Raw genomic sequence first — 26,223 nt, forward strand, 5'->3', positions numbered from 1 at the left:
CTGTCTCTTCAATCCAACATCTGCCCGTTCCATTCACTGTCTGCCCTCTCCCCCTTCCATATGTATCTGACTTCTTTCTATGCCCCTCTCCCCTTTCCATCCAGCCTGTGCCTCCTCTCTCCTTTTTACATGATTCATTCCAGCTTCACTGCTTTCTTCATTTTTATCTCTCCTACACCAGATCTAGCATCTTTATCCCTCTCTCATTTCTCTGCTGACCCCCTTTCCAGAATCAATCTCTCTCTACTTTCTCATTCCTCTCTCTCCCCTTTCCCTCATCTGATCTCTCCATTCCACCCTGACCACCTTCCCCTCCTGTAATCTCCCTACCAACTGTTTCCTTCCTTTTGTCCTTCTCCCTTCCCTTCTCCCCCTATCCAACACTAACTCTCTTCCCATCCCTTTCCCTCTTCCCCTCCCAGCAGCAACTCTCCTTCTACCTCCCTCCAGGTCCACAGGCAGCTCCCCCTTTATCCAGCAGCTTCCCAGCCTCCAACAGTGGCTTCCTCCCCTTCCAGCAACAGTACTTGCCTGCAGCAGCGATTTACTTAGGCAGCCTTGGGTCCATTGTCGCCTCTGAGGAAAGAGGAAGTTGCCGATGAATCACTGCCCTGGCAAGTACAAGAGCTGCTGGGAGGGGAGGCAGCCACTGTCGAAGGCTCCCCAGGATCTTGCTCCCGCACACGCTGACCATCTCCCTTCCACCTGCACCTGTACCTGCAGCTCTCTCCCTAACACCTTCACCTTCCCCGCAGCCCTCTTCAGCAACTCGGCAGGGGCAGCGATCAAGACAGGCTGCCGACGTCGGGACCTTCACTCTCTGAGTCCTGCCTATTTTGTTTCAACTTCCTTTTCCGAACAGGCGAGACTCACAGAAGGAAGGCCCCGACGTCAGCAGCCTGTCTTGATCACCCAAGGCTGGGAGGAACAGCAGCCTTTCAACACTACCACAGTCGACAGGAAATTTAACTGCTGACTCTATCTCAGCCCTGCGCGGACCAGCAGAAATTTTCTGCGGACCGGCGGTTGAAGAACAGTGCTGTACAGAATTCGCTCAAATCTAAGCAATACATATCAAAAGAAACATGACCGATTGATTACCTTTTTGATGTCAAATCACTAAAAGTCATTCCTAACCACAAAATAAGCAAAATTACTAGACAAATATTACCAGTAATATTTATAAACAATCAAAGAATGTTTATAAACAACATACATTGCAAGATTAAATAAGTAACTGGAGCAACAGTTGAATACATTTCTATGATCTTGGAAAACTGTATAGGATGCCTGGTCTCAGCTTTTGAGAAATGCACATGGGTGTCCTATACAGAATCTCGTCTATTCTAATGGATAGATACCTAACCCCACCTAACCATCCCGATTCTCTAACTGGCATCCATGTCACAGATGCCATTTAGAGAATTGCATTGTCGCTGAGCTGATCGCAGCCAGGGAATCTCCCTACCATGATCAGCTGAGCAGAATTAGCACGGAAATCACTGCAAGTTGGACGGCAGAAGGGATGCCCACTCCCTCCCGCCATCACCCTGAACCCCCCCCCCCCCCAACACACACACACTGTTCACCACAGGAGGGATACCCAATCCATCTTGCCGCAAACCCCTAACAATCCCCAGCAGGAGGGATGCCCACTCCCTCCTGCCAGCACCCCTCCCCCAACATCTCTGGTAGGAGGGATGCCCACTCCCTCATGCCAGTACCCCCTGAACCCCCACCTCCCAAAGCCCACCTGGACCCCCCGGACCTTTAATAGAAAGGCTGGCCTGAGGGATGCCTACTCCCTCCAGCCCTAACATTGTGAGAATAATAGACTCCCCTGAATATCTGGCAATCTTTAAACGTGAATGTCAATTAAATAAAATATTTAAACAAAACTATATGCTCAGAGACCTGGAGACTATACCCAGAGAATACTCCCCATATATAACCTCTCCATCCAATCATAGTGTAACCAGGGTTAAAAGTTTGAAAGTTACTTGAGTGTGAAAAACAGGGTTTAAAGAAGATTTTGAAGGGTTTTTGAAGCAGAGAGAATCTGGAATGTAAGAACTGTGAGTTTTTTCCTATTTTGAGAAGTTTGGTTTGTGTATTTTTTTGTATTGGTGCAATTTTGGTATTCTGTTGCTGATCTCCTGCACAGATTTGCTGTCCTAGTGCAGAGATCAGCATCAGCTGCTTGAACATTCTGTCAGATTTGACAGTTTGGGAGGGTGACTTGGATCTGTGTGCAGGTAGTTTGGTTTCTGTGCCTTGTGAGTAGGTAATTATAGCTGGTTTTATTGAATTTTGAATAGGAATTGGAGGTTTTGGTTGAAGTTGAGGTTTGATATATAGATTCTGGTATTTATCCAAGGGTGAAAAACATTTCTTTCTGGCTGATGTGAAGAATTGTTTTATCTGTGAAACTATTTGATACTAGAACTAGTCTGTGAGAATCTTCTGGGAAGTGTTTTGAGAGATTCTCTGAGTGACAAATCTGTGGTGCTGATTTTTGGAGAAGATTGTATGAGAGATCCTGTGTGAGATTCCTGTGTAATGTGAGAGAAATATCAGTGAAGCAAAGTTGTGAAACTGCCTTGGAAATCTTTTTCTGGGAATAATTTCTGTGAAGATTTTTGGGATTCTGGGAAAAGATTTATATGCATGAAATGTTTAGAGGAAGTATGAGTTTTGTGATTATATATAGGAGATACTGGGGAGGGAAAAAGTATAGGGAACATCAATTATCTGGGGGTTTTTTAGCTTAGAAAGTATTTTAGGCAACTTTGGGGTTATTAGATTAGGATAGGGTTTTCCCTTATTGATTTGTTTTAGTCAGAGTAATAGGTTAGTTCCAGGAAGAGAGAGTCTGCTAGCAACAGCGCGCCAATGTGGTAACCCTACATAGAAAGGACATAAAGCCTCAAATACCCTAACCTGAAAAAAAAACTCCAAGAAGAACTATACAGAGGGGAAGTAGAATTTCTATGTCTAGATTTGATATACAGCATTTGTTTATTAAATATTATTTCTAATTTAAATTCTGAATCCGTAGTGCTTCTTTATATCTATTTTGTTTATGGTTTGATTAACATTTTTTATTTCCAGGTTACATTACATTTTATTATTACATTCACTATTATATTTTTATGTAATCCACTCCTTCTCCTGGGGAAAGGTATCATTTTAACCCTTGATGTTCACGACTACAAAATAAATCTTATTTCAAGAGGGATACCTTTTACCTCAGTCTGAGAAGAAGGGTGTTACAATAGCATATTTAATTAACAACGGGATCTGGATGTGCCCTTTTTTGCTCCCTGTGACTCACACCCCCTCCCGACCGATGTTACCCTGATAAACCTTCTACCTATTTAACAATAGCACGCAAAAACAACTTTTGGTAATTAGCCGCAGCTCAGTTTATTAATAAAATAATTAACATATTATAATTTCCTTCAAACAGTGATTAACATAAATCAAAGAGCTCCTCCCGAGCTACCAAAAAACAAACTTTCAGTGCCCTCGACCCTGCCACCTCAACAAGGGTCAGAGGGGTGGCATGTCCCTCATGCCCCTTTATCCGGGTCACCTGACCCCCCAGGCACGGCACCCCGCCGGCCCACCGCTCATCACCCGATGAGCCCAATGACCGAATAGCTCGGGAGATCCGCCCCCGAACTACTCCCAAGAACAAGAAAACAAAGGGAGGGTGGGAGGGAAAAACGCCCTGGAGGACCCAAATGGCTGAGTCCTCCACTGCCCCCCCCTTTAATCCCCTCGCCTCCGAACCGCCTCCGCCGCGCACCCTATCAAATTTAAAGTTGGCTTTCGCCTTAAGCTAAGCCAATCAGCCGCCGAGCGAATTCCTCCACCCCCCCCCGACCGCCCCGGCCGAAGGGCAAAACGGAGGCCCACCAGCCCCGTATTATATTTTGCCCTTCGACACGAGGTCTCGGGCTCCCATAAAATGTTATGTTGAAAAACAGTACTGGACCCTTAAAAATCAAATGAAGTCAAAAAGAGATGAAACACTTATCTCATCTTGAAGGTTCCGATGTGAAAGTTCACATTTCATCCCTGCATCAGGGAACTTATTGCTGAATAGATGATAGCTGTTCAAAGCAATAATCAGACTTGGGTCTCTAAAAATGTCAGCAGGACTTCAAAAACAACATAGTGTTAGTTTGAAATTGAGTTGGCTAGTTTTGACTGAGTAGTTACTCCCTCCAGCCAGCAGGCCTGCCTCTTCAGAATGGCAGGCCTTCCCCTTCCCAGTGTATCCTGTGCATCCAGTGCATCTTGAAATGCACTGGGGAGGGGCCTAAGGCCCTGATTGGCCCAGGTGCTTAAGGCCTCCTCCCATAGGAGGGGCTTTAGGTACCTGGGCCACCTGGAGTATTGGGCTTCCTTCCCAGTGCATTCTGGGATGCACTGAGAGTGGCCTGAGACTCCAATTGGCCAGATGCCTAATGCCACTCCCATGGGTGCCGGCAGAAGGGATAGGGCATCCCCCTGCCAGGGATGTTGGGGGTGTATCGGCAAGAGGGAGTGGGCATCCCTCCTACCGGGAATGTTGTGGGAGGGGGTGCTCGCAGGAGGGAATGGGCATCCTTCCTGCTGGCTGACACGCAATGGGGTTCGGGGGTTCCCTGCTGTAGTCGCGATCAGTTTAGCGGCCGCATCAAATTGAAATGTAGGCCAGCATTTCAATGGCTTACATTTCAGGCACCTTTTGGGCCCTAGAGAGATGCCTAAAACCATGCCCAGCCTTTGTCCTATATATCTCTCTCAACTGCAACAGATGCCTACAGTGTAGGTGGCTTACCTTGGGTTGTTTTTGATTTTTTTTTTTAGAAAACGTGCATCCCGATTGGCTAGTTAGACAGCGTTAGGACGCCTCCTGCCGCCTACAGTCGGGCTGCCTTTTATTGAATACGGCCCAAAGTGTTTCAGGGCCACTAGTGTATGCAAGGATGTGGTTAGATGCAAGTACTTACTCCAGCTGGATTTTTGGCATGTTTGCATTTATGTGCATATACATAAATACATATTAATTGCAGATATTCTGGTCAATTAGGTATTTTTATAGAATTACCTTCTTAGTGTGACTTCTTAAATACCAACATTTCAGATACAGTGAATTGAAGAATTATTGCACAGAACATGGAGTGGAGGAGTGGCCTGGTGGTTAGAGCTTCTGCCTCAGCACTCTGTGGTTATGTGTTCAATCCCAGCACCACTTTGGGCAAGTCACTTAACCCTCCATTGCCCCAGGTAGCTTAGTTAGATTGTGAGCTAGGCATTGCTTTCTCAGCGTGCATACCATAAGTTTCATATGGGTCTCTCTCTTTCAGGTGAATGGAATTGATATCAGCAGCGTGCCTCACAACTATGCACTGTCAATTTTAAAGCAACCCTGCCAGATTCTGAGGCTTACTGTATTGAGAGAGCAGAAGTATCGCTGCAGAAACAACCCATTTCCTCATGATTCTCAGCATGCTGGGGACAACAGCCTTCATGTCATTCTGAATAAAAGCAGCCGGGATGTGCAACTAGGGATAAGGCTTGCCTGCAACTCAGAGGAACCTGGTGTATTTGTCTTTAACATGCTGGAAGGTGGCTTGGCGGCACAGGATGGACAACTGCAGGAGAATGATAGGGTGCTAGCTATTAATGGCTATGACCTACACTACGGCACTCCAGAGGATGCAGCTCAGCTTATACAGGTTTGTGATGAGTACCTGAAAGATCTTTCTGCTTCTGTTCAGCCGAGAAGAGGAAAAAAATACATTTGGGTCAATATTCAGCCAGCAGCAATTAGGCTTTCAAATGCTGACTGGTTGATTGAAGCTGGTTGTAATAGACCCAGCTATTTAGTACCAGGCCATGTCCAGTTTCAAACACTGATTATCCTGAAGTTTTTGGTGGTGCCTAAAAGTTATACAGATACCACCAATATTCAGTGTCATTTATTTATTTCAAAACATTTTTATTACGCACTATCCCAAGTTCTAGGAGGTGCCTACATAGCTAACTGGCCAAAATTAAAACTGATGTTTAAGCTGTCCTACTTGCCCAGTTAGCTATATGGGCACCAAGATTGAATATTGCCACTGCCTACAAAACTCCTGGCTTCACCCAGACTCCATGCCTGGACTAACCTACCACTATGCCTCAGCACACTGAGGTTGTGAGTTCAATTCCCACTGCAGCTCCTTGTGATTCTGGACATCACTTAACCCTTCATTGTCCCAGGTACAAAATAAGTCTAAATTATGTCTAAATTATGTTAACCACTTTGATTGTGTAAACCACACAGAAAAAAGTGGTATATCAAGTCCCATCCCCTTTATCATTACCTTTAAACGTAGAGTGCTGCAGTAGTCAGAGGGGATATTCAGTGGCTTTGCCAAGATAAGCACCACTGCTTATCTCCTCCCAGCTCACTCAGCATAATTTTAAGTTGGCAGGGCCCATTCATTGTATACTGAGAGAATATCAGTTAATATCTAAGTTAATGGCTACAGAAAAGGGAATGAACAGCTTATGTAAAAGTTTTTTTACATGGTGTGACTGAGACGCTGGATTGGAGTATTTGAAAAGTTCAGTTGCAGCTACAAAAATTCATTTGAAGTTCTTTTCATAATGCTATTGATGTGCACTAAGATGATCAACCCTCTGAGTGGCCAACTGCATTATATGTACATGACCAACATAGTTCTCTTGATACCAAGGTTGATCTTGGAGGGAAACAGTGACTTCAGTGCACTGGGGTACCATCTCAAGAGAAGCCTCAATCCTGTCCCAACTGTACTGTAAGGCTGATTCACTAAGAGAGCTATTCATAAGGTTTGCCAGCTAACTCTGGAAATAGCCAGACAAACGTTTTTTATCGTTGGCCACAGCAGTAAAAGTTCCGATGCTCATAGGAATTCTATGATCCTACCAAGTTAGGCATCTACCCTCCAATTGAGCATAATCTAGGTCAATTATAAGGTGCTAATTTTTAATTATTGGTGCTGACTAAACCTTTTAAATAATTAGCCCCCCTCTTTTGCTAAAGCAGGCAGCATGGACTGGCACGGTAAATGCTCCAATGGCCATAGGGAGTGAATAGGCGGAGCATTTGCCACACAGCACTCGCTCTCACGGCTTAGTAAAAGGGGGGCCTTAGTTAGGCAATTAGATCAGCTAGGCATGCCAATCTAGGCACCTAACTTTAAGCACCACTTATAGAATCTGGGCCTTTGTGTAATGAGGGCACATACTTACTAAAAATTGCACACCATGTGCAAAGTGTTTGCAGTCTTTGCTCTTTATGAAGAGTGTACACTATTATCGGCAAATGACGTTTTGTTGTCATATAGCTTAACTGCCTAAGTGTCCCGTTAAAAGGATTAACCTTCCTGTGTCTATTCCTGCCACTGTTTTGGCTCCTATTTTCCTGCTGGAAGTTTGTTCCATGTCTCCACCACGCTCTCATGGAAAAGTATTTTTTCATATTCCTTTTGACCTTCTTTTCCCTCCTTTCCTGGAGCTTCATATCATGGCCTCTTTCAGGAAATTACTTATGTTCTACTAATATAACACTGGCTAACTCATTAAAGAATTGGGGCCTATTTTATATCACTATATTGATCATTTTTTAAAATATATCCTGAACATTATGTTCCTTAAGTTTTGCTGAACTCATGAACTAGTCTGGTTTTGAGAAAACACAAACACAAACACATTCTCCAAAGGAAGTAGAACACATAATTACTCACAAATACTATTTATTTATTCGTTACTCTTTGATTACTTTTTCTTAGCTAAAGTGATTTATATGCAGTGCTCTCCTGTGGACATAAATGTTTATTTATTTAGAATTTATTTACCACCTTTTTGAAGGTACGAATGTAAGGAAGTTCTTCTTCACCCAGAGAGATAGAAAACTGGAACGCTCTTCCAGAGTCTGTCATAGGGGAAGACACCCTCCAGGGATTCAAGACAAAGTTAGACAAGTTCCTGATGAAAAGATCGTACGCTGGTAGGGCTAATCTCAGTTAGGGTGCTGGTCTTTGACCAGAGGGCCGCCACGGGAGCGGACTGCTGAGCATGATGGACCACTGGTCTGACCCAGCAGTGGCAATTCTTATGTTCTTATGAAGGAGTTCACTCAAGGTAGTATACAGCATGAATAAGTCAAACATAAGCAACACACAATTACAGCAGTAAAATAAAATATTCAGATTACAATACAAAGTATGGCATAGTATGTTACATCCCAAAATATCACAAAGCCTAAAGTTCTATGTAAATATGAAGGGGTCAATTTCAAATATAGTACACTCACACAGACCTGCTTCAGTTCCTTGTATTCCAACTATGCACTAGCACTCACTCTATTCAAAAAGAATTGAGAAGAATTAAATTTGTAGAGTGGTTAACACAGGGAGACTAATCAGTCCTGGGAACTTCCTGAGAGAAAAAGCTCCAAAGGAGTTCACCTGGGTGTATCCTCAGCGCATGAGCGCAAAGAACGCCCTACAGGATTATACCCACAAACATCACCTTCAGTCCCCCCATGAACCTTTTAAATATCAAAGTGTCTTTCATATATAAAACAATCAATAAATTGTAAAGTGCCAAGTGCAGGTTTGGAATCAAGTAAATCAATAGAGCATCAGTGAAAACGTTTGAATCTAACAGTTCTTAAATATAGCAGTTTTCTCCATAGAATGTAATATACAGAAAAACTTAGCTTTCAAGAGTCCTCATGGAGTCAAAGCTCTCTCTTTAGGGGGCTGCCTCAACCGAATGCCCTACAAAGCCCCCTGTTTCGTTCTCTTCCTCAGGGGCTTGTCTTTTCTCCATGGCTGTTAAATTACAATGTCAACACAATGCGTGATAAAACATTTTAATAGACGTGTAGGGTGTAAGCAAAGGAGTATAGAGAGAGAAGAGATAGAGTAACAGAGGTTAGAAAATAAGGAATTAATTTGAAGAAAGTTGCACATGAGGTCAGACTGGTGCTTGAAAATTACCTCAGCTAGAGAAGGAATGGATAAAGATGTCCTGCTATTGTGTGTGCAGCCAAGTGTCACCCCTTGAGTATGTGACTAGCAAGTTAGCTATGTCTTCCATTAAAGGCCTGGGTGAAGAGCCTTCTCCTGATTTCTGAAATAGAGATAGTCGTGTTAAGAGAAGCCTTTCAGAGCGTGCATTCCAAATTGTGGAGGCTACTCCAGAGAAGGTTTGCTGGTGGGTATCAAACCATGCTATATTCTTCGGAGAGGGTGTGGTTAGGGATACTCCTTGAGAGGACCTTCTTGACCTTGAAGGTATATAGAGGGAGATCTGTTCTTCAAGTACTCTGGACCATTTCCTTTGAAGAACCAAAAAACAAGAGAAACTGTGGAAACAATGATCTTGATGTAATAGTTTACTGGAATCTTCACAAATAAAAGCGATGCAGAAAAATGATAAATTTGTGTAACACACAAGGTAAATGTGATATGGATTTGACACTGTCCATGTTTCGGTCATAAATAACCTTCATCTGGGGTCATAATGTATCCACATTTTTCACTTGATTGATTAGCATTAATCAATTACACTCTAATATCACCACGACTACACTCCAATAAAACTGTAAAGATGTTTCACCACAATTATATATTGGCTCATCATGTCACACACCTCTGCTGTCACCATTCACACTTCCTTTATTGATGCATACAAATCTGTTTGACACATCCACATTTTTACACCAGGACCCCTGAGGAAGGAGTGTTTCTTCGAAACACAGACAGTGTCGGGTCCTGGTTCACCAACCCTCTAGGACCATCTTTTGGATACAAACTGTTTTATGTTCATATCTATGTTCGTTGAGTAAAGACTTGGCATCTTGTACACCACTCCTGCAGTTTTTTTTTTCTTTTGTTCGTTATCCAATTCTATTTTGCCACAAAAGTAATGGTATGCAGAAAAAGCATCCGGAAAACTGTGTGTTAGTAAAAGGAATACTGCTGGCGTAGAGTGCATACCATAACTTTTGTGGCAATTTGGAATTGGACCCAAGATGAAGGTTATTTATGACCGAAACACGGATGGTCGGGTCCATACCACATTTACCCTGTGTGTTACATGGATTTATCATGTGTCTGCATCACTTTTATTTGTGAAGATTTCAATAAACTATTACATCAAGATCATTTTTTTCCACAGTTTCTCTTGTTTTTCGGTTTCTCCATTTTTACTGTGGACCCACTTGGCTGAGAATCTGGGCCATATAGTAAATGCAGACTTAGACGATTGAGGAAAGAAGCGTACGATATGTATTTTCAAAAACTAGAATATTCTGCATTGCTGGGGTACATTTCTGGAATAATTTACCTTGACATTTAAAATTGTGTATGAATTGTGCTAACTTTAAGTTACTAAAGATACAACTTTTTGTTCATGCCTATGTGTAAGGAGGCTATTTCCTTCTTCAACTGCCTTGACATTTAGTCACCATATATGATGAGAAAATAGAGATTGTTTGATTTTTTGTTTGTTAATGTGTTTTATTAGAAAATATATGTATGTTTGCTGCTGGAAACCGCTTAGATATTAAGCGGTCTACAAATGTTTTAAATACATAAAATAGTATTATACAGTAGCAGTTGCGTACACAACTGCCATTATAAAATTTGCACTTAGGGCCTGATTCTATAAACGGTGCCTAACCGTGCCTAACTCCTAGGCGCTTCTCAGTGCCATTTACAGACTCGCGCATACTGGCAACTAACTTGACTTAGGCATTGCTAGGTGTCCTAATGTTAGACGCCAGTATATTAGGCCAAAGTTTTCCTGGCCTAATTTACCAGCACCTAACACAGATGCCTAACGATGCCTAAGTCATACCACGCCTATTCTCTGCCCCCTAACCACACCCACTTTTGAGGTAAGCACCTCGACTTAGGTATCGGTAAGCACCATACTGAATTCTGCATGCTACTTCAATTAAGGTTAAATTAATGGGGGGGTATTGGTTTTTAATGTTTTTTTTTTCAATTAAAATGTCAATTAAAGTCATTTGACAAATTTGGAGTTGTGTGCGGAATTTGGCTAGGCTAGAATTCTCCCTCCCCCCTCCCTTGTCCACAGGATCCTGTCACCTAAAATTCAGTGACCTTTTGAGAATTTACCCCTATATGTCTGATTAAAATATCCCATTGAAACAGGGAAACAAGCAAGAAAACCTTGAGAGAAAATAGCAAGGAACTAATCAAGCAGCCGATCAGCAGAAACATAAAAGAATGGAAAACCACTTTGCTTGTTTGGATAGCAGCAGGATTTTATCAGCTTATAAGAAATGATCCATCTGCATAGACCAGGACAAATGGGACATGAACAGTTTGTCTACATGACAGTCTACATAAAAATAAATTTAGCAGACGATTTTGTGGTCTGAAGAGCTATTTTAAAGCAGGAACAGTAGCCAAGATATTAACTTGCATCTTTCTTGGTTCTTTTACTTCATGTTTTGGCCTTATACATAAGTCTTTCTTGCCCCTAATGTGTGTTATTTCTTATAGTTTATCATTTTTAAATACTGTAAAATCCGTACACCTTTATTTAGAACCATGTCCTTGTTTTTAAAAGTCTCTACCTCCTGTGTCCCTTTTCAGTTGCTTATGCTACACTGATGATTTATATACATTGGTTTGAAGCCTGCATGGGCTTCTGGCCAGAGTCAGCACAGCAGACCCATCATTTACTTTGACTTACACTAGCGAGCATGACTAATTAGGCAGGGTTCTAAAAAAAAAGAAAACACATCAAATACTAATATTGTGTCAGAAAATGAAAAGCACTGAGGGAATTCAAGATGGCTGTAGATTGAAAGTGGTGTCTAAGAGGAATGGTTTTAGCCAATATTTTTTCTTATGAACCTATCTTTTTTACCATTTGCAGTATTTTAAATGAAAGGTGAGTCCTTGGTTTATCTCTGAGAACTGCAGGCCTTGACCTCTGGCCCAAAGAGACCATTCTGTTTTATCTGTCACAGTGCAAGACTGAGGTACCCTTGCTGATCCTGCTGCTGGTGGAGCAGTGGTATTCTTTTTAGAAGAATGTAGAAATTGGAATTGAGACATCCATTCCTCATTTCTGGTGGTATTTTAGAAAAGGATCTGCCAGCACTGAGTCTCTTCTAAAATACCTGCAGGAGTGCGTGTGTATAGGATTACTAGATTTTCTCAAAGGAAAATCCGGACCTATGGCCATGCCCCCAGGCCCACCCAGTTCTGCCCATTCCACCTGTGTCACATCCTGTTTCGCCCCCAGACAGCATGTATGAATGCGATGCAATGACATCAAGTGTGTCTGCGCGTGCGCGGATGCCCCTTCCTGACGCGATTTTGACAGGAAGCTTTTCAAAACTTGGACAATGTGCTGGGTTTTGAAAAGCCGTCTGGACCCCTGAACATGTCCTCGAAAAGGAGGACATGTCTGGGGAAGTCCGGACATCTGGTAACCCTACGGGTGTATTACATAAGAACATAAGAGTTGCCATATTGGGACACTTCAAGACAAACTAAAGGTCCATCAAGACCCAGTATACTGTTTCTAACAATGGCCAATTCCGGATACAAGTACCTGGTAAGATCCCACTTAGTGTGATTTTGCCACTTCCACGTGCAGCTGTCCCATTTTACAAACCTATATGCGTAAGTGCCCCAATTAAATAGAAAGGCTGCAATTTTAATTTGATTTCATTTTGGAGGAAGAAATAACTACATGGGATTAAGGAGAATGACTTGCTTAATCCCACTTTTTTAAAACCTGCACTATGTATGCCTATGAGCTGGTGCAAAGCCCAGTATGGATATGTTTTTCCATATACATGTATTCCTTTTATAAAATGGGGAATGCACAAGTACATTTTAATTTTTTCCATTTTATTTATTTAATTCAATTTTCTATACCATAATCCCAAGGCAGCTCAGAACAGTTTACATGAATTTATTCATATACTCAAGCATTTTCCCTGTCTGTCCCGGATGCCTTGATTAGAGAAGTCCGACGGATAATGGTGTTTCAATTGGCAGCATATTTGGATCTGCCATAATGCACGATGACTTGGGATACACGAAAGTCTGCACATCATGGGTCCCCAGCTTACTGATATGTACAAGCAACAGTGTGTGGAGCTTGTGACCCAGTTTCTGAGATGGTATGAAGAAGATTAAAATATTCTGGAGAGAATTGCCACCAGTGAAGAGACATGGGTGTATCACTGTGGCCCGGAGAGCAAAAGATAAAGCATATGAACATAAGAACATACGCAATGCCTCTGCTGGGTCAGACCTGAGGTCCATCGTGCCCAGTAGTCCGCTCACGCGGCGGCCCAACAAGTCCAGGACCGGTGCAGTAATCTTCTATCTGTACCCCTCTATCCCCTTTTCCAGCAGGAAATTGTCCAATCCTTTCTTGAACCCCGGTACCGTACTCTGCCCTATTACGCTCTCTGGAAGCGCATTCCAGGTGTCCACCACACGTTGGGTAAAGAAGAACTTCCTAGCATTCGTTTTGAATCTGTCCCCTTTCAACTTTTCTGAATGCCTTCTTGTTCTTTTATTATTTACTACTCTCTCTATGCCCTTCATGATCTTGTAAGTCTCTATCATATCCCCTCTAAGTCTCCTCTTCTCCAGGGAAAAGGGACCCAGTTTCTCCAATCTCTCAGCGTATGAAAGGTTTTCCATCCCCTTTATCAGACGTGTCGCTCTCCTCTGAACCCTCTCGAGTAACGCCATGTCCTTCTTAAGGTACGGCGATCAATATTAGATGCAGTACTCCAGATGCAGATGCACCATTGCCCGATACAATGGCAGGATAACTTCTTTCGTTCTGGTTGTAATACCCTTCTTGATTATGCCTAGCATTCTGTTTGCCTTCTTAGCGGCCGCTGCGCACTGTGCCATCGGCTTCATTGTCATGTCCACCATTACCCCCAAGTCCCTTTCTTGGGTACTCTCATTTAATAACATACCTCCCATCGTATAGTTGTACCTAGGGTTTCTGTTTCCCACATGTAATACTTTACATTTCTCAACATTGAACTTCATCTGCCATCTCGTCGCCCATTCCCTTAGTTTGTTCAAGTCCCTTTGCAATTCTTCGCAGTCCCCTTTAGTCCGAGCTCCACTAAATAGTTTGGTATCGTCTGCAAATTTTATTATTTCGCACTTCGTCCCTGTTTCTAGATGATTTATGAATATATTAAATAGCAGCGGCCCGAGCACTGAAGCTGTGCTCTCCTGGCTTCAAGAGCAGCTGAAAAAATTATTCTCTGCAGGAATACAGAATGAACATAAGAACTAGAGAATGACACGGTGGCGGTTTATCCGCGGCCACCGTGTTTAGCCGCGGGTAACCCGCCAAAACGGGGAACGAAAACTAGCAGTCGCTGCGGTGACGGGGACAAGGCCATTCAACGCCCCGTGGAGCGGTGAATGGTCTTGTCCCCGCAGTGAGGCATGAAGGATCGCACGGTCCCCGCAGCCCACACCCGCCTGCCCAATTGATCCTAGTGTTTAGCCAGCTCTCTCCCTTCTCCTCACCTTAGTTTGTAGGTTTTCTTTTTCGGCGATCCGCACGTTATCAAAGAGCCACGCACCCGCTGCTGCTCAGTTTCGATCTTCTGCTCTGACGCAACCGAAAACAGGAAGTTTCAGCAGAGCAGAAGATTGAACACTGAGCAGCCGCGCGTGCGCGGCTCTTTGGGAAAGCGTGCAGGTCGCCGAAAAAGAAAGCCTGCAAACTAAGGTGAGGAAAAGTAGAAAGCTGGCTAAACAGTAGGATCGATTGGGCAGGCAGGTGGTGGCTGCGGGGACCGTGCGATCGCCCGTGTTCCCGGCTCAAACTGGAAGGAAGGAGTGAAAAGGAAAAGGATTCTGGGCCAAGGGGATGAAGATGGAAAGAAAAACCCACAGCAGGAAAGAAAGGGAAGGACAGGCAGGTGAGCCAGATGCTAGAAGCAGGGGGGGGAGGAAGAAAGAGGGAAAAAAGCTAGATGGGGTTGAAAAGAAGAGACACACTGGTATGGAAGAGGAAGATAGGGGAAATCTGGACACAAGAAGGTAACAGAAAGAAGGGAAATTATGTGCATGGGGCATAGGGACAGAGACATAAAGGGGACATGCCATGGGGATGGTATATGGACACGGAGTGGGGGGGCAATGGCAGATACATAGGGGAGATATTAGAAATGGGGAAAATAGGAGCACAGAAGCGAGATGGTTTGTGGGGATGGGACAGGGACCGAGCTCGCAGGCTCCAGTGGCTTGCACAAATTACATTGTAACGTGCCATGAAAATAAGAGGGAGGAAGGTAGATAGATAGGCCACGCGAAAGGAGCTGAAGGGTGGTAGAAAGGAACAGATGGTAAAGGAGGGAGGGAAGGGTGGTGGTGGAAAAGAATAGGACAGACATTGAAGGAGGGTGGAGAGGAGCAGACCCCGAAGGGAAATGTGGAAGACAGAATGGTAAGAAGACAGATGCCAGACTATGGGGGAGCGGAGGGAAGAAGATGGGTGCTAGACCAATTGGGGGGGGGGTGAAGGGAGAGGCACAGTAACATTAAATGGAAGACGCAGAGAGAAGACACACAGTGGATGGAAGGAATTGAATGAGAAGATGTGGAAAGCAGAAACCAGACAACAAAGGTAGAAAAAAAATTATATTTATTTATTTTTTGCTTTAGGATAAAGTAGTATATTAGTTGTGTTGATAAAAATTTATAAACAAAGCCCTGCCAGCTGAACATCTCTTTCTCTAGTTCAGCAGCAGGAACTTTGATTTATAAGAAAGGAATAAGCTAAATATTACAGTATTAAGGCTTATATGGATGCAGCGGGGTGGTAACGGGGCGGTGAATGGGATGGCAGTGGCGGTGACGGGGCGGTGAAAGGGATGGCGGTGACGATGACAGGGCGGTGAAGGGAACGGCGGTGACGGGGCGGTGCAGAGGATGGTGGGCCGGGGACGGGGCGGTGACGGGGACAGATTTTTTCCCCGTATCATTCTCTAATAAGAACATAAGAATTGCCGCTGCTGGGTCAGACCAGTAGTCCATTGTGCCCAGCAGTCTGATCCTGTGGCGGCCCCCAGGTCAAAGACCAGTGCCCTAACTGAGACCAGCCCTACCTGCGTATGTTCCAGTTCAGCAGGAACTTGTTTAACTTTGTCTTGAATCCCTGGAGGGTGTTTTCCCCTATAACAGCCTCCAGAAGAGCATTCCAGTTTTCCACAACTCTCTGGGTGAAGAAGAACTTCCTTATGTTTGTACAGAATCTATCTCATTTTAACTTTAGAGAGTGTCCTCTCATTCTCCCTACCTTGGAGAGGGTGAACAACAAGCAATGCTAGTGATATGTTTAATTGCTCATAGTTACTTCTATTAAAGGCATCAAATGTATTTTGCCTTTACTTTTTGATTTACCCTCATAATTCTCATAATCAGGTCAGCCCCACCTTCAAATAAAGAAACCTTATGAACACTGTTGGCTGTAATACAACTCAAGTATCTCCAACCAGAGTCTCCCCTGACATTCCAAAAAGTAGGCAATACAGCATCTGCATGTTCATCTCTCTTCAAAATTTACAATGTAAAATAGCAAAGATATGCCCCCAGTATTTCCCCAATTATCCACAAAAGTAAGCATTTCCTCTAACATGAAAATCATGCACCCTATAGTCAAACTCTACCTCCCCCCCAACACACACACACTCATCCCTCTCCTTCCCTTTCTTTCCCTGTTTCTTTTTTTATTTTTTTTTTAACCCAGCTACAGAAAGAGCCCCACCAACAACATAAAATCAGGATCATGAACCTAACTATAAAATAGGAAGCCTACTTCCAATAAGAACAGTGTAATAATAATAATAATAACTTTATTATTCTATACCGCCAAAGTCAGACGACTTCTAGGCAGTTCACACCAAAGAGAGCTGGACAATCAGCGAATTACAATGTACACATTATAAGATTGTGAGACAACATATTACACAAGAATAGGTATAATGCAATTGTTTTGAATTTTTAGTGTAGCTTCTGTTTAGGAGATAAATCTATCGAACAATGCAGTTTTAATTTCTTTCCTGAAGGCGCCGTAAGTCAGCCTAGAAACATTAATTTAGTTGCCTAACCAAGACTGCTATTTACTTGCTTGATACATGAGAGTTCTATCTAAGAAGGATTTGTATTTACGGCCAGTGATGCTTGGGTATGCAAAAAGATTACAATCAGTGCAGCAGCTTGTAGTAGGGACTAACATGGTCACTTTTTTTCAATCCAAATATCAAGTGGACAGCCGTGTTCTTAACTGGATTCTTAACTGGATTCACATAAAACTACTCCCCTCCCAATTTCATCAATTATCCAAGTTTCCAAGTTTAATTCAGTTTTGATTAATCGCTTTATCTTAATTCAAAGCGATGTACATTAAAAATTGCATTATATACAAAGTAATACGTTGAGGATAGTTGACTGAACTTAGGACAAAATGACAATACTAGAAACATATGGGAAAGAGAAGGTAAGAAGTTACAATATAAAATAAAGATGGGGCTCACATTTAGGGAATGAACATGGGGAAGGAGTTCTAGTCCGTGCTGCACCTCTTTAAACTTCTTTTCCTTCCCTCTTAACATCCAGGTCAATTTGTCATCTCTAATCATCTCCCATCAAATCACTTCCCACTGACTAAACTGTGGTCCAGCAGCCAATCTCCATGGTAAGCTAGTAGTAAGTTTAGCACAAATTCATTTAGACAACCTGGTAGATTATCCCCTATCCCCCCACCGCAAAAAAACACAGAGGTCCCCTCCAAAAATCCCCTGGAAGCTCAAGGTGCAAGAAATTCATGTATTGCAGACCAAAATCTCTGAACCATCTTACCACCACATATAGTTAACAGCCTGGTTCCACACACTGGTGTAGCGAGGGCGCATGGCGTCTGGGTTGGTGGCGCCCCTTCCCCATAACTTTTTAACTTCAGCACGAGCAGCCACCAACTTACTGCCCGGTGCTTCGGTGCTCTCTCTGACATCAGTTCCTAGGCTAATGCCCTGTGTGATAATGCTGATGCCCCGTGTGATACAACTGCACAGGACAAGTATAGACTCTATGTACCACCTTATACTATAGCTGCTTATGTTTTATGGCCCAGGAGCATTTATGGACATACAGATAAACCCCTTCCCAATACTCTTTGGTCAAAGCAATCTCTCGAGCTTCATGTGCCTTTCTACAGGCCGAGCCTCCTCCATCAATGCTCTATATACTCTAGAGAGCAATTTCCTAGTGTTGGGATCTACAAATAGTGATCTCTCCAGTGGTGTAGGAGGACGAGTCAAATTGTAGACCGGTATCCTAAATACCTAAGCTGAAAATAGGCAAAGAAGGGAATGGAAGCTTGGAGAATCTTGTCTAATTTACATTTTGAAAGCATAATCCCCTTGTCTAGTAACTATTGGAACTTGTTTACCCCCGGCCCTTGGAATTGTATTCTCAATAGACCCCCAACTCTGGACTAGAAAAAGAGGAATATGCAAAAATTATACAATCTGGAAAAACTGACACCCCCCCCCCCCCTTATTCTCTTTTTCTGCAGTTTCCATTCTTTCTGGAGGAGGCCCAAAAAAGGATGTTTCTAGACCCCTCCAATCTTATTTAAGTGCGTCAAAAGATTTTCCCCAGGATCAAAAATACTCCCAGGGTGTAAGAACATTTGTTCTATTACCACCCACGGAATGTCTTTTCACTCTCTATTGTTACAGAAGCATAGCTAGGAGCACCACAGCTCTATAATAATTTCATAAGATAGGTAAATTACATTACATTACATTAGTGATTTCTATTCCGCCTGTGCCTTGCGGTTCTAGGCGGATTACAAATTATAAGAGATCTGGACATTACCGAGAGAATTGCAAAACAAAGATTATTCAGAGAAATTACATAACATAAATTAAATTAACTTCTCCTTGTTGTGGGGTTTGTTTTTTGATGAGTTAGTCTCTACTGTTGTTGCCAAGCTCTTCCCTTCCCCCAAACAGACTTACCCAACCTCCGCTGCCAGTGAGCAAAAGACCTTGAAATTGTCAGAAGACGTTGCATAAACAAAAAGTTAAATATAGGGACAATCATCATTTTATAGGCAGCAAATCTCCCCCACTAACTTAGAGTAAGCCTACCCCACTCCTCCAGTTCAACCCCTTTTTTAAGCATAGAAGGATAATTTAAGGAATACAGGTCTGCTAAATTAGCTGACAATTGAACCCCAAGATACTGAAAACTATAAGTGACCCATCTAAAAAGGATAAACCCTTTCCAGTCTGTTAAAGAGAAACCTATCCCTAAAGCTTCAGTCTTTCCCAAATTTAACTTATATCCTAAAAAAAATAGCATATCCCTCCAGCTCATCCAGCAGCAAATTTAGAGTTTTCCAGATTTCTCATCCGTATAGAACATCACCTTATGTGCACTATTCCCAATGTTAACGAATTCCTTGTATGTGCTGTATTATTTTTGGGGGTAAACAGTTTCAATTTTATGACCCTAAACAGAAGAATTTCTAAGAGCAAGAGAAGATGTTAATGTCATAGTGTAATCCCATGAGTTCGCTGTTTGACTGGCTAGTGAAGGAACTTGGGGGGGTTCTTTCCTCAGTTTAAATTAATTTGGGGTTTCTTTTTTTCTTTAATCTTTGATCTTGTTACTTAAACACTGTGGACGTAACAAGTAATTATTTTTCCTTAATTTGATAACTGATTGTTATTTTGCTGAGTTTTCTAGTTTGTCTCCAAATTATGGTGATGTATTTTGAAATGGTGTAAAAATTAAAATATTAATAAATAGACAAATAGATACCCCAGGTATCTATTTGTCTATTGGAGACATGTGCACTTGCACTTGATGCAGGTAGATTTTCTTTGGAAAAGAATGGGTATAGACTTGAAAATACAATCTCATTCAAATCATGACCATAGGAACATCTCTCCAAAATATACAGTGTGAGGCAAAGAAAAGTAACCCCCTCCAGTTTTTTCAGCAACTGCTTTGAATTTCAATGAGAAATTGTATTTATTTATTTAGTCATCATAATTACATATTACTATTAAACAACATTTAGGGCTCCTTTTATAAAGGAATTCTATGGAACATTTACCTTGCTGGCCCGCAGTACAAACCTCTACCACAGCTTTTATTTATTTTATTTAAAATAGTTATAATCTGCTTTTTTTTTTCCAAAGTGGCTCACAATCAACATACTGTGCATCATAAGAAGGACATAACTTATTCATAATGATATGAACAACAGGAGTACACTCCTCCCTCAATATTCATGGGGGTTAGGGGCACCGCTAGACCACCAGATAAGGTCCGGGATGCTGGGGGGAAGGCGGGAGGGAGGCAGGGGTGATTCAGAGCTGGCCCGCGAATATTGAAAATTCATGAATAACTTTTGGGCCAGCTCTGAACCACCCCTGCCTCCCTCCCGCCTTCCCCCCAGCATCCCGGACCTTATCTGGTGGTCTAGCGGTCTTTCAAGGCAGGAGCGATCTTCCTATGCTTCTGCCCCGTGTAGATCACTCATATAAAATGGCTGCCTGGCTGGCCCGGAACTTCCTTTCCAATGTCAGAATTGACATCAGGGTGGAAGGCTTGTGGACCCGGTGCTTGTATGCATCTGGCCTGGCGTTGGAGAAACAGGGAGAAATCGGCGGCGGTGGCTTTGGGGGGCAGAGAGAGAGAAAGAAAGGGGGCAGGGAGAGAGAAAGAAAGAAAGGGGAGGGGCAAAGAGAGAGGAAGAAAAAGTTGGACTCATGGAGGGACAGAGAGAGATGTTGGTTGGAGAATTGAATGAGGTCTGGAAGAAAGGAAGCATTCAAGAGGCAGAAAGAAAGAAATATTGGATTTACAATCAGAAGAAGGAAATACAACCAGAGACTCATGAAATCAGCAGACAGTGAAGGTAGGAAAAATGATTTTATTTTAATTTAGTGATTAAAATGTGTCTGAATTTATATCTGCTGTCTATATTTTGCACTATGGCCCCCTTTTACTAAACCTGCGATAGCGTTTTTTAGCGCAGGGAGCCTATGAGCGTCGGGAGCAGCATGGGGCATTCGGTGCTGCTCCCTGTGCTAAAAACCGCTATCAAGGTTTAATAAAAGGGGGGGGGTATATTTATCTATTTTTGTATAGTTGTTATTGAGGTGATATTGCATATTTTAAAGTCATGTGGCTTGACCTCTTTGGAAAACCCCCCAAATATAAATGATAATTAACATTTTCTCTGTGTACAGTGTACTTTGTGTTTTTTTAAATTTTATTGTTGGTAGATCATTTTGACATGGTCATTTTAAAAGTAGCTCGCAAGCTAAAAAAGTGTGGGCACCCCTGCTCTAGGGAGTTACATTTTTTTGCCTCCCATGTAGATAAGAAACCATGTTAGCCATAATGAAGGAGGGTAATTTTCAGAGAGTTGGCTTCCACGAGAAAATAATCAATTTAAAATGTCATAAAAGGAATGAATCTACAAGCTGAATAAAGCAGATCCTCTGAAATGGTTATTCAAAACAAAACAGGGATACTCTATGGGGCATTTAAGTTAGTGTAATAGTTTTGAAATTATTATATCAGACTTTTGTTTTCTACTCTGATGACCCACATAAGTAGCCTGAAAATGGCAAGTAATCCATTTTTGTTTGTTACAAATTATAACACAAAGGTAATATTATGGAAGAAAAGGCTCACAAGCATTTGGGAACTGGGAGCTAGATAAACTCCCAGAGCTGAAAAAGTTGGAACTGTAGTCACACAACAGCTGGATTTATATCTGTGTCTCATCATGCAGGCCAGTGAGGAGAGGGTTCACTTTATTGTGTCACGGCAGACCAGACATCAGACCCCTGATATCTTGCAGGAGGCTGAGCGGAATAACAGCAGCAGCCCTCCACCATGCCCCAATGAAAGAAACAGTTCTAACAAGGTGAGGCCTGCACTCTGTTCCTTCTCTGAGAAAGGGTGGGAAAATTGTTCAACAGCACAGCTATGGAATTGACCTAACAGTTTAATGGCTCTAAAGTATTATCTCTGGCTTGGATCACCAGAAAACGCCTATCTCCCATTTTATCATAAATATCAAAGTCTACAATTGTTCTGTTTATATGTTGGTTAAGTGCTGTTGCCTGATCTGGGAAAAACTATAAAGCTTTGTGTGGATAAGCTTGGGGCTCTGGTTGTGCATGTATATATACTGCACACACAGCTATCATCTTGCTTGGACCAGCAACATGTAATATGTTCTATACAAAAACAGTAAGAGGCTTATCTGTGCTTACCCTGTCTGGCACAGAGCAGGAAAAGTGGGATTTATGCTGACTGGCTGAAGAAATTCCAGGCATCTGGTTCATACTATGAAGGTTACCCTCTCTCATTATTCATTCATCTTCAATTAGCCCAACAGCTTCCATTCTGCAAAATTTGATAGTAAGTTTAAAAAAAAAAAAAACCCCACACAGAAAATTAACTCTCAGTGGGCTAGAATCAAATAACCCCCAAAGCTGACTCAAATATTCTTGAACACAGTCATGAAAAAAATTGCTATGAATTAAGTACTACTAGATCTCTCTCTCTCTCTCTCTCTCTCTCTCTCTCTCTCTCTCTCTGCTACTCAGGAGTTTTGCAGAATTGAGGTCTGACTGAATGAATATAAATGCACGAGTAATAGTTTTTTGCATGTGAACAGCATTTAGCTATAATAGGAAGTGGCTTGGTATTGGTGACAGCCAAAGCAAGTAATACATCTGTTGGGGTTTTTATAAGGATTCCAAATGTAGATGCATAAAAAAAACAACCCAGCGCCATAGTAGCAATTGGTGTAATATGGAAGGACACTATTTGCTTTCAATTACACACTTCCTCAGATATTAGAAACTGATGTAAAAGCTAACATGCCCTGACTCTTTTCCTAGGGCTTGAAATCTGAAGGGTGAACCCATAAGTGTAGTTTGGAGTATGTGCTGTATGGGGGGACAAGACGCTCCAAATATTGTAGGTGCTAATGCGGAATTGCTCTCCCTCACTCCACTGTCAATATGACTTCTTTGCCTAATGTGCCCCCTCCCCCCATCACCAATGTACCAATTTAATCGGGCAAATTACTCTGATGGGTGGACACAGGTATTCTCACATCCAGGGAAGATAAATTTCTCTTAAATTCAGCTTCTAGTGTGGGTGGAAATAAGTGAAGAAATTATTTTAATTGGAGTCTAGACCCTCATGTTTATTCATTCCTAACACATGCACAACCCAACCTTATGTAGCAGAAGGAACTGAGGCAATGACAGTTTAGCCAATGAATGATTCAGAGCCATTTGAAAGTTCTTTGCCGATGAACTTAACTCTGATATTTAACCCCTATCCTTTGTCAATCATCTATTTTAACTGCTGAAAAATATCCTTTGCTTTCTTATGAAATGAAAGACTTACAACGCTCACTTTTAAACATCTAAATTTATGAACTTCTGTCAGAAAAGAGGCGCTAGCCAGAGCTGATAACATTACACTCTGAATTAAATGCCTTCTTTTTCTTAGCCGTAGTACTTTGAAATATGCTTCCTACACAGTGGGGTAGTAAAGGGGTGGGGGCGAGGGGGGCGGTCTGCCTTGGGGCGCTGGCACCCTCCCCCTCTACACCCCCTTCCCATTCTTCCCCCTGCTGCCCGCACGTGCCCACCCGTGCCCCTTCCCTGTACCCGATTCTACAAACTGTTTAGAATAAAGTCACTTCAGAAACACGTCTCTTGTATTCCCTGATCCTCTGTACATGTATTGAGCCATTCCTGAGTCCTCAGCCTGGGATCACTGTATCTTTCCTGCCAATCAGAAGCACTCCACACAGGCATTGCCTTACACAGAGTCTGTTCACTCAGTTTTCCTTTAGAGATGGGTCTCCACACTCTCTTTGTTCTATTACAGTGGTCTCAAACTCGCAGCCTGCCAGGTACTATTTTGAGGCCTTCGGTATGTTTATCCTAATTACAAAAGTAAAATAAAACAGTTTTCTTGATCACATGTCTCTGTAGCTATAAATTATGATATTATTATTAAGGCTTGGCCAAAAAGAAAGATTTATAAACTATAAAGAGTTTTACCTCACGCAAAATTGTCATTTCTTTAATAAGACATTAACTATTCTTTCTGAGGCCCTCCAAGTACCTTCAAATTCAAAATGTGGCCCTGCAAAAGGTTTGAGTTTGAGACCACTTGACTATCCTCTCCGGATGATCATGTGACACAGTTATTTCTTTCTTATCATTGGTTATCAATACCATATAGAATACAATTTAAAATTCTAATGACGTATAAATAACTTCATTTGCGACAGCCAAGTTATCTAAATTCTTTTAACCATTCCATATACTCCATTATGAAAATTAAGATCACTTCAAGATAATAGGTTGGTTTTACCGTCGGTCAAAAGGACTAAATGGGAATTTACACATTCAACAACTTTCTTTTATTTGGCACCAAGGGCTCCTTTTACTAAAGTGTGCTAGTGTTTTTAGCGTGCCCTGAAGATTAGCGTGCGCTAACCATGTGCTAAACGAAAAATACTAATGCAAGCTCTATGGAGGCGTTAGCGTTTAGCACACACGGCATTGTAGCGTGCGCTAAAACCACTAGCGCACCTTAGTAAAAGGAGCCCCAAGTCTCTGGAACCAGCTTCCTAGTCAGATTCGGTTGGAAATTAATTTTAAAGCTTTTAAAACTCTTTTGAAAACATATTTATTCAATTTAGCATTTGGGCATGATATTCCTCAGAATGATCATATTTATTGATCTGTTCCAGGTGGGATTCAAAATTAATCTTCAAAATCAGCAATATAAAATGGTATTTCTATTTTAAATAGGTCTATTCTTTATTCAATGGAGTTCTTTTTCTTTTGATATATTGTATTGTAAACCACCTTGGCATTATATCAAACCCCTTGGGAAAGTAAAACCCTCTATGTTCTCTTGTAGTGGAACTCTCCAAGTTCCCATCTCTTTCCTTTCTGTTGTGTGCTCGGCTGCAAACCCTCTCAGGCTTTTTCTTCCTCAAAGAGTCAGCACTTCAGGAGTCTCACTCAGTACTAGGGCTCTAGTGGGAGATCAGGATAACCAAAAGGCTAGAACTCATTCCTAACTTCTATTTCATACTGTCCCCCTCCCCTCAGGCAAAAGGAATCTCCAATTCCTCCCACTGATCTCTACTATCCACAAGCACACATACTCAGAGACCCCCTAAAAAAATCCAGTGTCTCCTGCTCCGCAGCAGAGGAATTTTCAGGGGGCTTACACCCTCCCCCTCCTTAAGAAAAAAAAAAATTTCCCATCCTACCCAGAAATTATTTTCCCTCTGTCCTCAAAGACACTAAACCTTCCCCCATATCCCATGCAGAGGCCTAGGCAAACTTACAACATTTCTCACCCATGGGGGCCGACCCATTTGCTATTTATCATGAGCATCACATCTCTTATAGTTCTATTAGGTTATTCATAGTAATATTCCTACTTCATATACCCCTCCCCCTTTTACAAAACCATAGCGCATTTTTTAGCGCCAGTTGCGACGGTAGCAGCTTCAATGGTCAAGTTTCAAGTTCAAGTTTATTCAAGTTTATTCAGTTTTTGATGAATCGCCTATTACAGATTCTAGGCGATGTACATATTACAATTTAATTCTATGAGCATCGGAACTGTTACCGCCAAGACCGACGCTAAAAACCATGCTACGATTTTATAAAAGGGGGGGGGATAACTCTGTTACAGACATATCATCATTACTTCATTTCCCTAGTCATTGTTCCCCTAACAAGAACTGTTTACTTTATTTACCTCTCTTTATTTAACACAAAAGCAATGTTATTCTTATTCCTAAGCAGTATTTATCCATCTGAGCATTATTTCAAACACAACATTATTTTTCTTTTTTCCCCATTATTTCTTCCAACAATGAGATTCTTCTCCTAATTACTTAATACTTAGACAACATTATCTCTTATACTATTAGCGCAAATATGGTTCCTTTCTTCAGTACACATTACAGTACTTCACTAATCATGATTCTTTATCATCTTTCCTATCTACTTAACCTTTAACTTCTAAGTAACATTATCCTTACACTTAATAG

The 26,223-nt window shown here is 42.0% G+C and overlaps 1 protein-coding gene across 3 annotated transcripts in view; it reads left to right on the forward strand.

Moving 5' to 3' along the window:
• The window catches only part of LNX1 (ligand of numb-protein X 1), a 241,735-nt gene that overhangs the window by 160,522 nt on the left and 54,990 nt on the right, over nucleotides 1–26,223 (forward strand). For 2 of the 3 annotated variants that reach the window (XM_033945384.1, XM_033945405.1), the window contains 2 exons: nucleotides 5,361–5,732; nucleotides 21,901–22,035. In XM_033945384.1, the coding sequence (XP_033801275.1) occupies nucleotides 5,361–5,732; nucleotides 21,901–22,035 (507 nt within the window). The remainder of the gene's footprint in view (nucleotides 1–5,360; nucleotides 5,733–21,900; nucleotides 22,036–26,223) is intronic. The other variant, XM_033945393.1, reaches the window with a different exon arrangement.

Source organism: Geotrypetes seraphini, chromosome 1, assembly GCF_902459505.1.
Source record: "Geotrypetes seraphini chromosome 1, aGeoSer1.1, whole genome shotgun sequence".
Lineage (NCBI taxonomy): Eukaryota > Metazoa > Chordata > Amphibia > Gymnophiona > Dermophiidae > Geotrypetes > Geotrypetes seraphini.